At 40.7% G+C, this 13,457-nt stretch overlaps 1 protein-coding gene across 2 annotated transcripts in view; it reads right to left on the bottom strand.

Moving 5' to 3' along the window:
- Positions 1-4,293: 4,293 nt before the first annotated feature.
- Positions 4,294-13,457, bottom strand: part of brpf1 (bromodomain and PHD finger containing, 1) — a 16,853-nt gene continuing 7,689 nt past the window's right edge. For both annotated transcript variants that reach the window (XM_014015792.1, XM_014015782.1), the window contains exons 8-16: positions 12,723-12,851; positions 12,204-12,579; positions 10,506-10,808; positions 10,170-10,418; positions 9,924-10,071; positions 7,968-8,101; positions 6,319-6,434; positions 6,059-6,213; positions 4,294-5,347 (exon numbers count right to left, since the gene is read on the bottom strand). In XM_014015792.1, coding sequence (XP_013871246.1) covers positions 5,164-5,347; positions 6,059-6,213; positions 6,319-6,434; positions 7,968-8,101; positions 9,924-10,071; positions 10,170-10,418; positions 10,506-10,808; positions 12,204-12,579; positions 12,723-12,851 — 1,794 coding nt within the window. In that variant the 3' untranslated portion in view covers positions 4,294-5,163. The remainder of the gene's footprint in view (positions 5,348-6,058; positions 6,214-6,318; positions 6,435-7,967; positions 8,102-9,923; positions 10,072-10,169; positions 10,419-10,505; positions 10,809-12,203; positions 12,580-12,722; positions 12,852-13,457) is intronic.

Genomic DNA, 13,457 nt, shown 5'->3' with positions numbered 1-13,457 from the left:
GTGTGTGTGTGTGTGTGTGTGTGTGTGTGTGTGTGTGTGTGTATTCTTACCCTCACCCTATGATCACCAGCTCTTATAGTGACCAAAGAATGGGATTTTGGTTGTAGGTGGTCCAAAAACCTTTTCTCTAGGGTAGCTGGACTCAGAGTAGAGCTGCTGCTCGTCCACATCAAGAGGAGCCGGCATCTAGTGAGAAATGCCTCCATAGGAAGATATATGGGCTTGTCTAGACCCCAGGGAGGATACAGGAGATGTCTCTAGACCGGGAACACCTTGGAATCCTCTCAGGTTGCTTTAAGAACCTCCTTCCGCTTCTGTTTTGCCCATTTCGGTACGGGGGGAGGGTCGCGCTCTCGGGGGGGAGGGGCTACCATGATGCAGTTTACTTGGCATCTGAAAATACATTTCCTCAAAGGTATTTTTTTAATCTGAAAAGAGCTTCACTGAGTGAGAACTAATGTTGAGAGCTCAACAGACAGTTAGGTTTCACTTTCACTTTGACCCGAGAGCCTGCAGTCATGGGCGGGGTGCGTGGGGTGGGTGCACTCTGCCATGAGGAAGTTCGGCTTAAAGACACGTCCCAGGGGCGTTTCTGGTCCCCACCTGTCGTTTTGCTCCTCAGCATGGCTTCCTAAAAAACGCTGCAGGATTTCTCAAACATGCATGAATGAGTCAGAGCAAGGCTTTGGGCATGTTTTTTTTATGAGAATATAACATTAAAACATGATATAAAACTCAAAAAAAGTTGATTTTACACGATATTGCCCCTTTAAAATCCATCTAGTGGTTCATGAGATAGTTTGACACTACAAACCACACACAAAGACAAGACTTCTGTCGTTGTATCAGGTTAGGTTTTTATTCATGAGTGACAATATTTTATTTTTTTATCACGATAAGGTTTTTTTTTTCTGGTGAGGATCATTTAAAATTATAAAACGCTAAACTAAAATGATCAATTCAGTCGAGTTTGCTTGTCTGAGATCCGAATGATCAACATTAGCAGTCAGGCTTTGCTCACTGGATGTTAGTAAACTCAGATTACCTAATTATGCCAATATCTAAAAATAAATACAAGGTTTCTTCTGAAAGCCCACAGATAGTGATGATAAAGGTCAAATGCTCTGTTCTTGTTTTCTTGTGAAAGCCTGAAATTGAAGGCGGATGTTATTGAAGATACTGATACAGTGTACAGATAGTAATAAAAACTGTTTTAAGGAAACTACCTCCTTGCATAAAAAATAAAACCTAAAGATATGGCGATTCAATCTTCAATAATTTGACTTGTAGGTCATTTGCTTAACTAAAAAACAAAATTCACAGCTAAAACGCCTTATATCCTTGTGTGTTGCAGTCAACAGTTTGAGCTGTAGTTTAAAACAGGACGTGGCGGGAAGATAAAAAAAACCATATCGGGTGTCTTCAGTGCAGCTCAGTCACCCTGTGCGTTCAGCAGAAACCACACAAACGTTATCAGTTGTTTCCACACGCCGTCTGCGTGTCGCAAAGAGAAATGAAATGGCTTTGCTTATATGGGGAGGAGGGGAATCTCAGTAGCAGATCTAAAGACAGATTGTGGCGTGTGGGAGCACCTGCTGGGTGGGGGATATTTAACGTTTTGCGGAAAACGAGATAAAAATAAAGTCTTGATTTAGGGTATGGTGCATTTACATGACAGATGCTTGTCATGACAACCGCTATGTAAATATGAAGTCACCCCACAGATAAAAGTTTGTTTCTTTATGTACAATTATGAACCTGACCGTGGACATATAGCTAACCCATTTGTTTGAGGCAGAGAACGGTATAATTGCCAATTAAAGGACTTCCTAGAAGCAGTACATGTCTGGCATATGAGGGTGGACCTAAATGACTCTGATTTGAACATCACCAAAATCGGACTCAGACCAATTAATGCATTGTTTTAGTGGTTATGCTAGAGTTAATGGTGCTCTGGGAGGGGATGATGGACGAGGATAACAAAAAAGAGGGGAAAACACACAAAGCTGTTGGAAGAGGTGGTGATGGAAGTGGGGAGCAGGGGCTTTGCAGGAAGTACTCTACGCAGGGCCTACAGCCTCCTGGGCATTACAGGACGAATATAAAAGATCAACAGAGCAACAAGCTGCAGAGTAGGACTCAAAGATGGTTGTGAATCATGAGGGACAGTCAGCTTCTGGGAATTAATCACCCCTGGTGGGGCCATCCCTTTGTTCCCCAGTAACTACGGTATGTTTCCCAGCACCTCCTAGGCCAGTGGTTCCCAACCTTTTAAGACTTGTGTACCCACTGAGCCGTCTTGTCATACCCCTAGTACCCCCTCTGTCAAACATAATGATGATTCTCCAAAACTATAATGTACAACAGCTGATTATTAAAATAAATTTATTTTACACCCTAGGACATTTAGTTCTCAGGCATTTTATTCTTTTCAAAGAAAGATAGAAGATTAAAACATTGCCTTGAAAGTGAATAAGTAATTAAATAAATAAACCAGGTAGCGGCAGGTGCAGGATGCAGCAGCATCCAAAAATACATCAGAAACTCGCCTAAATGAGCAAATTCCATGAGATTATGCATTTTATACTGTTTTCCATTTCGTGTCAAATCCATGATTTCCGCATTGCAGAAATCATAGGTCCCTACATACTGTATCTCAGTTCTATTTTTATTTATCTTTTATACACCTGGGAAATTTTTCCACGTACACCCCTGTAATAGGCTCACATACCCCAGGGGTACACGTACCCCTGGTTGGGAATCACTGCCCTAGGCTAACAATAAAAGTTGTGAAAGATGCTTGGCTCTTCCTTCAAATGTCTTTTTAAAAATGTTGTATTATTCTGCATTGTACTGGGGAACAGGTTCTGGGAAACAGTACCCATGTTCCTTGGTAACTATAAGTCTCCCAGTGCTATGCCTGTACTCAGCAAATTTTTCATTCACTATTAACCCCAGGAGAACATAGGAACTGGGAAAACATATTTACAGGGAACCATAGGTTCCAGGGTTACTTATGTACCAGCGAACGAAGATACCAGGGAATATAGGTAACAGAAAGCAATGGTACCAGGAAACATCGTACCCAAAAGCATAGGTACCCGAGGAACACAGATACCTGAAAAATATGGGTACTGGAAAACATAGGTACCCAAAAACATAGGTGCTGGGTAACATAGGTACCTGAGATCATATGTAGCTACTGGGAAAACAAGTATTGGGAAGCATAAGTACCAGGAAACATGAATAACCGAAATCATATGTACTGGGAGTATTGGGGAACATTGGGACCAGAAATCATAGGTACTGGGAAACATAAGTACCAGGAAACATACAGTATATACTAGAGAACATACAGTATATACCAGGGAATGTAGGCACATTGGTACTGGTGACCATAAGAACCAGAAACATATGCTGCTCTCCTGGTTGGGTCACCTGGAAGAGGGGGTCTGATGTTGAAAGACCTGAACCCCCCCCCCCCCCCCATGACACCAAGTACTACCTCTAATGATGGGTACATGTGCATAAATAAAAATTTGCAACAACTAAAATCACAGAATGCTTGAGTCCAGTGCAACACATTCCGTTTAAAAAAAAAAAATCCAAAGTGAGCGACTCGCTGTCAATTTTTCGGTGCCACATTCCAACACATTCACTTTTTGCATAATGCGTATCTGCCTCTCCCTAAACAGGGCAGTGGCACATGTACAGTGAACCGTATATCTTTTGTTGAAGCTGTTAGACGAGTAGCGCCAGAAGGCAGCTAGTCTCTGCTTTGCATAAATATTAAATAAATGACTGTATCTTTCTTGTTTTCCCACAAAGATTATAAAACTCTTAGTTGTCCTCTAAAGAGACAAAGCTATAAACAACATAGTACGAGTTTGTTTGAAGCTGTTAATGCATAAAATGAAGGCATGCATGTTAAGGATTGTATTACTTATCTCCCAGAGTCTCACATTTCATGCCTTGTACTTGACCCTAAAAAAAATGAACCAGGAAAGTGAACTTTTACAAAATGAAGTTCAACACTGTCTAGATTGTCTAAAATTTGTCTAAAAACTTGACTGGTCATGTCTTGTGTTGGTAATGCACATTTGAAAAAAGCAAAACAGACCTAATGACTCATTCCTCCATGTAAAAAGGTAATGAAATGGGATGATGTCAGAGTTTTCTCTAGAAAACACACAGACAAAAAATAAATAAATAAAAAAGTCACGCAACAGTTTCCAGTATGAAAGCAGGAAACTCAAATTTAGACAGAAAACGACCAAAGTACAACCCTCATACTTCTTTTTCTTTTCTTTTTTTTTATTAAAATTGTATTTTTTTATGCAATCTGTGTATACAAAAGATCTACAGCCGTCACTGAGACTAAAACAGACAATGAGAATATCGTGTTTCTTCTCAGTCCTCATTATTGATTGACCACTGGTCAGAGTGACAGGTACATTTGATAACAAAATCGTTAAAAAAAGAAAACTACACGGCACATATCTTGTGCACCTGGAGTGATCTGAAGTATTCCATGATGAAATGCTGTTAACAAAAAGGAATAAATTACAGTAACATAATTTGCTCATGTTGCCTCTTTCTGCTTCTTCAACAAACAACAGTTTTTTCTTCTTATCTTCTTTCCTTGGAGTGGTAAATGATTGATGGAAATACGTTCTGGTGGCTCTGCAGCCTTGCCCCACATTGGGTGTGCAGTTACTGTACACGTAACACATGCATTTCTCAGCTGAGATGGAAGATAACAGTGTGGTTGTACGTGTGAGAAAAAAAAGATGTGGTTAGGAAGACTTTGCGTCTCCTTATACTGATCAAACTTTTTAACTTTGTAAACTTATTTAGTTTTAAACATAATAGACCACATAAAATATTTTTGATTTATGATTCGGAACATAATTTTCCGCCATCGTTAGTAATAATTTTTCTCTTCAATTCTCTTAAATACATTATTTTTTTACATGTCAAATTAAATATAGCTTAGTGCGCATGAAGGTGTGTGTCGTGGGACCAAAGTGGCAGGACGTCCCTACACACTTTTTGCTTTATGCACCGTTGTATTGCCGTTTACGATGTGGAGCTGGGCTCTATGCGGTTGTGTCCATTTGACAACTTTTGCGAGGCCCCGGCACGTATTCTTGTTGCCTGTACTCAGTCACTGTCGCTGGTTTCGCTGCTCGGGTCCCCCTGGACTTTGCTGCGATGCTGCATGGCACGGTGGTAGGCCACGGACACGGATTTACGAATGTTGGACTTCCTGCCCTCCAGCATCTTCTCCTTGTCCAGCTCCTGGTCCACGCCGAGCGGCACCAGCTTAGAGCGGGGCAGCCACTGCCTGCATGAACACAAACACACACACACACATCAGCTGTTATTACACATTTTACATTACCTGGAAACGCAGCTGAGGAAATAAGACACCCAGAATTAGAAGGTGCGTGATTCAATAACCTGTTTAAGCCTTATGTGAAAACAAGGAGATTCATTGTTAAGGACACCACCTTGACTTCCTGGCTCATAACAAGGTGTGACCTGAAAGCTGTCAAACTTTTGATGATCTACGGTATAAAAAGAAAAAAAAAAACATAATACCAAGAATGATTAAAAAAAAGCTGCTGTCATCTTATTTGTCACATTTGTTTTTTTACTTCTTCAGTTAATTACATGCAAAGTACACAATGACCTAAAACACCTTGTGTTTTTCCCCCCACTCTTCAGTTCTCAAAAACCACGTTTGGCCTATTTCTTCTGAACTGTCTGTCATCTCGTGCTTCTGTGCAAATGCTGCAGTCCGCTTTAAAGTTCCGCTGCAAATGTGTTATACGTGGCTGCATCCACTCAGATAAAAAAAAAGCACAGTTTGCTTGCATATTTGAATTTTCTGCACATATAGCTTTATAGCGTCAGAGGAAAAGTGTTAGATATCAGCAAGAATTAACAACAATAATCTTTAACCCTTTCAACCACGGGATGTGATATTTGCACATGCTGCATCGGGTCTTAATGATTTAAAGAAGTGATTTAAAAAACATCTCAAAGCACTGACCAAGTTCTCTTGTTGTCAAAGAAGAGGACGAGGAACAGGTGCTCCCTGGCCTCCTGGGTCATTTGCTCTCCAAGTTTCAGCACATCCAAGGGAGGAACCGGGATGGGGACGCCGCGGTGGAACACCCCCTCCCTGGGCATCTTTGGGTCAATGATCTGCAGACGAGCAGCGGCAGGAGGATTAGACTCACCAAAAACCCAAAGCTCAGGCTCACATGACTGCGTTTTGAACATTTAGCACACAGAGCACGTGCGTCTCACCAGGGCAGGGTACGAAGGGTAACCTCTGCACTTGGCCCACACCAGGTCCAGAGCCTCCAGGGAGGAATAATCGTCTGATGTCATCCAGCATCCCGACCTGTCCCGGCCACGCACCACTGACAGCAGGGAAGACAAGTCAGCTGCAGCAGCAATTTCAGCTTTTTAAGACATTTCGCCTTTTCGGACAGTTTGGTTCTCATTGAAAATGAATGGCGCTGTCTTCAGAATCCTTACAATCCTTCAAAAAATGTTCAGAAATCTTTACTGCACTTTTTATCCAGATTGAGCTTTTTAAATGTGCTCATTTCAACTTTCTTCTGCCTTTTTTTAAGCTGTTTTCAGCATTTTCTGCTGTTTTAACTCCTTTCAACTTCTCTGATGCTTTTTTTTACTTGTTAATTTCAGCTTTTTATGCTCCTTTCAGTTTCATTGTGCTGTTTTCAGTTTTTTCTGCCTTTTCAGCTATTCTTTAGCTGTTTTTGAGCTTTATTCAGCTAAATTTACATGGACATTTCAGCTTTTTGCAGCTTCATTCAGCAACTGCTCCTTCAGTTTCTTTCTGTCAATTACAGCATTTTAAGCTACTTTTAGGTTTTTCAGCTAAATACACTTTTTACAATATTTTCTGCTTCTTATTGCTTAATTCAGCAAACGTGCTCTTTCAATGATACCCGTATTAATTTCAAAGCCACAAAATATAAAGTAAATGTCACACAGTCATTTTAATGCTTGTTTAACCTTCTTTTGTCTAAATTTTAGCTTTATTTTTTATATTTTTGGTAGTTTCAACTTTTTCTGCTCTTTAAGCTTCTTTTTTAAAACAAACATTTACTATTTTCTGCTCATTTTTGTTACATTTCTGCTTTCTTCAGTTTTTTGACACATTTTTGCTATCTTTCAACTGATTTTCCTACTTTTAGCAAAAGTCAGCTGCTTAAATTTAACTCACGTTTACAGTTTTGCTACTACACCTTTTCAGCTTCTTCAGCAGCTTTCTGCAAAACTGTCAGCATTAAGCATTCACACTGCATTTTCCACGGGCAAGGCAAATTCTCTAATTATGTTAGGAAGTGTCAAAAAAAACAGCTCAGAACCTCAGAAGAGCCGTCACACCTCAGTCCAACAAAGACGTCTTACTTTCTTTTTCTTATTCTTTCTGTTTTAAATGCTAAAATTTTCAGGTTAAGTTTTAAAGTTTTTTAAAACACCCAGAGAAATGACTGATTTAGATGTGATTTAGATTTTATGTCCTCCATATCCTGTCTGACATATTATGGAAAAAAATTAATAAATAAAAACAAAGTTGGGTTTCACAAGCTCTGGTCGAAAGGTGAAGTTTGTGCAGAAGAGGCTGTTATATTTTGTTGAATTTCCATATTGCTTTCTTTAAAACTTATGTTTTAACAGAAAATTACGCTCACTGAGCAACAAAGTTTTTTCCACACGAAAAAAAAAAAGGGCAAGAAGGAATCTAAGCACAAAACAACTATTAAAGTAAGTTGATTCATTTTGCTCCAGGCGATTTGGAAGACAAACAAAGGATTCTGAGCATGAAGACGGCACCAAAATCCACACATGATAACACGTCTCTGCACAAACAGAAAGACGAGTCGCACCGTGACGCTTTCAGAGTGTGAGAATGTGCTTACAGTGTGAAACACTCCGCGATCCTCCGACAGAGTAGGAGTCATTTTCTGTGCCTGACGTTTCCTCGCTGCTGTCTTCATGGAAGGTGGAGCGAGAGAACGAAGCCTTTCCTCTGCCCTGCTTGGAAGGCGTTGTGCTGAGAAAGAGAAAAAAAAAACTTAAAATAAGAACATGAGAACGTAGTAAAAACAAATAAGCCATTCTGTTTGTTTTAAATTATGAGACTCAATTAGAGCCCAGCATTTGAAGGCAAAATCTCAGCAGATTTAATTTGAGGTCAAACAATGAAATGGGACGATTTTTTGCCATATTTTGAAATTTCTACATTGTGTATGTCTGATGTTTTTAAACCAATTAAACAACGGGCTGTGGGCAGCTAGTGTTTTACCTAAAGCTACACCCTTTTAGGTAGCTTTCAAGTAAAGTACTGTTGTTGGCAACACTGGACAATAAGAGAGGCTGAGTGGAATAAAGAATATTGTTAGTTTAAAAGGAAAAAATACTTTTGTCTTTCAGAGCCTTGCACATTTAATTAGTTAAATGAGAAATATTACTTTTGTGGAGAGAAAAAAATTATAGATTTATGCTTGAAACAACATTCAATTGGAGTTTTTACTAAACTGTAGCACAGGTAGGAATGTGTACGGATCTGAGTGAGAGGAGAACTGGTTTTGATGTGCTTCACATGGCAGTGTCTACTCATGTGTCCTACATCTTTTTTCCTTTGGTGAAATCAAACTACAAACCTACATTTACAATACGTCAGAAGGAAAAAAAAACAGAGATGTTTTGATCTGAGCTGTTGGACGTGAGCCCAGTTACAGATCTTATCAGTACGACATGCACACGGTGTGCACATGAGTGTGTATTGTACATAACTAAAATGTCAGTACATTTAAGCCTGCCCACTAAAGAGCGTGGTTTGTTTTTCTGTCTCTGGTTCTAGAAGAGTTCCTGTTTTAACAAAAGCAAACACAAAAAAAATAATAATAACTTTATCATTTAGTATTTTCTTTTTTCCTGTCGTACCTGAACTGTGAGTCGCTTCACAGCTGTGTTTGCTTTATTCATTAAAGCTTGTTTAGGGTTTTGATGAGCCATCATTATACTGTCATGTCAAATAACCAGTACATAGTGTCATAATACTACAGTTTACAGTAGAGGTGTTTGTGTGTTTGTTGGACAGTGTTAAACTTTGTCTGTTTTGTGCACTTGTTTTATAAACTGTTACTTCTTATCTGCTCAGGACAATGGATGAATTTTAGATGTTGTGCTAATTTATATTCACAGAACACTGATTAATGTGCACTGTCCTTTTAAATAAATAAATGAAACAAAATGAAAGTTTTTCTTATTTTAAGTAGGGGTGTTCCTAACTGACTGAATAGTTTAATTATTAAACCATATTTGGCTTGTAAAACTGTTTGCCAAAAAGGTTTAAAAAAAAGATCTTCTAGGGTTGGGCAATAAATCAATTTAATCGATTAATTCGAATTTGCCATTTATAAAGATTTAATTTTGGGAAAATGAGGATTTTTTTCTCCCCACCAGTGCACTCTTGGGGCTTCTGTAGTTCAGAGGTCACCCCACCTGTTCCTCAAGACGCTTGGTACTCACCCAGCCCTAATATCTTCTTAAAGATAAATGTATTTAATTGGCTTTAAAGGGATCACAAACCCATTTTTAATTTGTATAAAATTAGTGAATGGTCATCTCCATTGACTAATACCAAAAGAAAAAACAAACAAACAAATAAATGCACTTCATAAATTTGACGTCAGCCACACTCATTCCTAAAGCTCGTCATGGTTCAGATGAAAAACCCTCATCTGTCAACCTCTAGATTTAACTGTTGGGTCTGTGGCTTTGCTACTGCAGACAACTTTCACTTTGTGTGGTGGCAGAAAACATAAGACCTACAGGTTGTTTTAAGAGGAGCAGCAGTGTGCAGTAGTCACCTGGTTCTGTCTGAAGCTGCGCTGCTGCTGCTGCTGGTCGTGGACTCGGAGTCTGAGCTCGAGCGAGGCAGACGGGGCTCGTTTCTGTACACCCGGAAGCTTTCGGTTACAGGCTGGTTTCCTGTACCAAAACCGTTGCTTGGTAAACCTGAGGGCGGCAGAGGGAAGAAAACGTGCGTCACTGTGTGACTCAAACTGTACATTACTGGTATTAATAGCGCATTATTATTTAGTGGTTTATCAAACCTGGCAGCAGGTCGTTGTCGCTGTCGCTGTCAGAGCTGGAGCTGGTGTGGGGGCTGCGGGGCCTCTTCCTCTGCCTGCTTGGTGACAGCAGGGGCAGCTGCGGGGGACCAATGGGGCTTTGGCTCACCCCTGCCCCAGCGTAGCCAGCATCTCGATTCTTAGGTGGGCGTCCCGGCCTTTTGGGAGGACCGGCCATCTTCGGGTTCTTCTTTGAGAAAAGGACAGACGTCCGACGGCCCACCTCTGAAACTAAAGTGGTTATAATTTTAGACCTAAACAGATGTGTTACTGTGATGTACAACATTAATGATGTCGATGTGCTTCGTAAAGACGCACCTTTCCCACCGATCTCCTGGCTGCTGCTCTCGCCGCCCTCATCGTGGTGTCCTGTGGATGAGGAGTGATGCGGGAGAGAAGAGCCCCGTTCTCCCGCAGAATCCCGGCCCCCGATGATGGAGCCTCCGTCCCGCTGGTGGGCGAGCTTCCTCCTGATCACGCTGATCTCCTTCCTCAGGGCTTTGGCTCTGCGAGATTGACCGATGCTGGGCTTCCCCGAGTTCACCTCGTCCAGGCGTGCCTGCAGGTAATGCAGCTGCTCGTCCAGAGGCAGCCGCCGCCTGTTCTCTGGCAAGAGCAGGTCTGTGACAGGCGGGGGGGGGGGGCAACATGTTAAACACACACAGACGTTTAAAAAAGCATGAAAACTGTGAAAAAAAGAAAAGAAAAAACTGAACGGTGTGAAGTGAAATGGTTTCCTTTAGTGCTCAATTGTCTTTTTTTGATTGATCCAAAAGGTTTCAACTGGTCTGAAAGTATGTTGCCGCCCACCTGCATGGGTGTACACGCCTCTGTGGGTATTCAGTAACGCAGAAACAAAGACACTGAAGGTTAATGAGTTCAAATAAAAGCTTTGAGGGAGACTGAACAGTAAATAAGGACATTATGTTGACTTTGTCCATGAAATACACTGTCCGTTGATTTTCAGACTACTCATTATACTTATCTAAACTTTGAAAGTACGCTACCTGCTGACCATATGCAACTTCACTACGAATTAAAAGCCCAGTATTTCTTGAAGAAATGTATGTATAGCTTAAACGACTAACTCAAAACATGTCAAGTCAATCAAGAAGGTTTATTTTTTTTGCAAAGCCTATATTTTATTTAATTTAACAAGATGGTGTGATCATAACGCGCTGCAGTGGGTCCTACCCTGGTCCTCGAGGAACACTATCCTGCATGTTTTAGATGTTTCCCTGCTTTGACACACATGCTTTCTAAGAATGAGTGATTAACAAGCTTCTGCAGAGTCAGACCAGCTGAAGAGGCGGGAAACAACTAGGAGTGTAACAATCCATCAATCCACAATGATGTCTCGATTAAATGATTAATGATTCAGGTTAAAGGAAAACACTGATGCATGTATGTCATATCATCTATCATATGTGGTCAGTGCCACAGTCTTCTGAGGCTGCAGTTTCGCTGTGACAATCCCTGAAGAAGGGAGCAGCCGAAGCATGGAGGTATGTTGTATGGTTCATATTAACTACGTTGTATACATTAGGGCAGGGGTCTGCAACCTTTACTATCAAAAAAAAAAAAGCCATTTCTGCTACTTGGCTCACTAATAAAATGTGTCCAGAGCTGCAAAACAAGCTACAACTGTGATTATCAACTGGTGGTCCATGGGCCTTTACGGGAATCTTCACGGCCAGTGGAGGTGACATAAAACTAAGAAATATATTTTGAACTTTATTATTTATTATTAATTTTACACATCAGGACAAATGAAAAGATCATATTCATTTAAACAAGAAAAATACTGTATTTAGTTTATACTGATTTTCCTAAAAACTAGTACAACTGAACTATTTAGGCTTTTTTTTTCTAATTCTTAATAATATGTAGTCCTCAAATTCTTTAAAGGTAAATCTAATGGATTTGAGAGAAATAAGCTGGATTATTTAAGTAAACAACAGGCTAGCATTAAGCATCGGTGCACCCTACTTTCAAGTATCAGATTGTAAACATTACCATCTTCGTTCGAGGACGACGGCCGGTCTCGTTCCCTGTCCCGGTCTTGTTCCCTCTCCCGCTCCCTCTCTCTCTCCTGCTCACGCTGGCTTTCGGGGCTGGACTCGCGATGGAGGTGCATGCCGGTCTCATAGTCGAAGCCGATCCGTTCGGCCTGGCGCCGCGCCACCCTGAGGACCGCCCCGCCCATCTCTCTGAGCCGCAGGGCAGCACGGTAAAACACAGTGTCCTTGGCGTTGTACTTCAGGCAGTTGTTGACGATGAGACCGAAGTCGGCCTCGAAGGCCTCAAAAGTGAGGTAGCGGTGAGACTCCAGCAGGTTCCACATGGTCTGGAAGTCCATCGGAGTGTCGATGTGCTCCAGGTAGTCCGGGACCTGGGAGGGAGACGGAGACACTCAGCCAGCGTGTTGGACAACATTTTCATCTGTCGGCACTTTGGAGCCCTCTAAGATCATTTAGACAAAATAAACCATCAATTTAAATAAAGTTCAACATAAATGCAACCGTGTGCACTTACCTCTTCTAAAGGTACAGGCTCAGTGAAAAAGTTGTTTGTGTCTCTTTCCTGTAACTGCTCCAACGTACTCCTCAGAAGCACCAATAAAGGGGTCAGCTGCAACTCTAGCACCATCTGCTGCATTTTAATCTAAACAGACACATTTTAGCACAGTACACCTGTCAGGTGGACAAAAACCAGGGTTCCTACAGTTTAAAGCAAGTTAAATTTAAGACTTTTTAAGGCCAAATTAAATTAAATTTAAGACCAATTTCACAATAAACACAAAGGACAAAAAAATAAAATAAAAACTGGCAGAAACTCATGAATCAAAGTATTTTTGGTTGAAGTATTCAAATATTCCTAATAAACCAATTGTTTTAACCATATCGAACTACTTTTTTGTCAACTATAGCAAAAGCATTCTTAGCAGTCAGTTTTAAACTTAATTTAATTCCTGGAAATTCTCTAACGACCCAAAATTTGAGGTTTTAGGACCCACAGTGGGGTCTCAACCTTAATTTGCTGTGGATGAAACCTTAAAGTGCCTGTGACATCAAGTTTTTTGTAAGAAATGTGAATACATTTTTGGAAATACAACATTATTAACATATGAAACGAATGTCAGGATGCTCAAATGGACAGTTGTTGAGATATTTGCATGTGAATCAACAGGAAGTGATGTCAAAGAGGAATGGGCCTCATGCAAGAACCGTTCGTACGCACAGATTTGTTCTTAAGTTGTGCGTACGAGTG

Source organism: Austrofundulus limnaeus, unplaced genomic scaffold, assembly GCF_001266775.1.
Source record: "Austrofundulus limnaeus strain Quisiro unplaced genomic scaffold, Austrofundulus_limnaeus-1.0 Scaffold3, whole genome shotgun sequence".
Classification (NCBI taxonomy): domain Eukaryota; kingdom Metazoa; phylum Chordata; class Actinopteri; order Cyprinodontiformes; family Rivulidae; genus Austrofundulus; species Austrofundulus limnaeus.
Note: the sequence above shows the minus strand (reverse complement) of the source record. Positions and strands in the feature narration are given on the sequence as shown.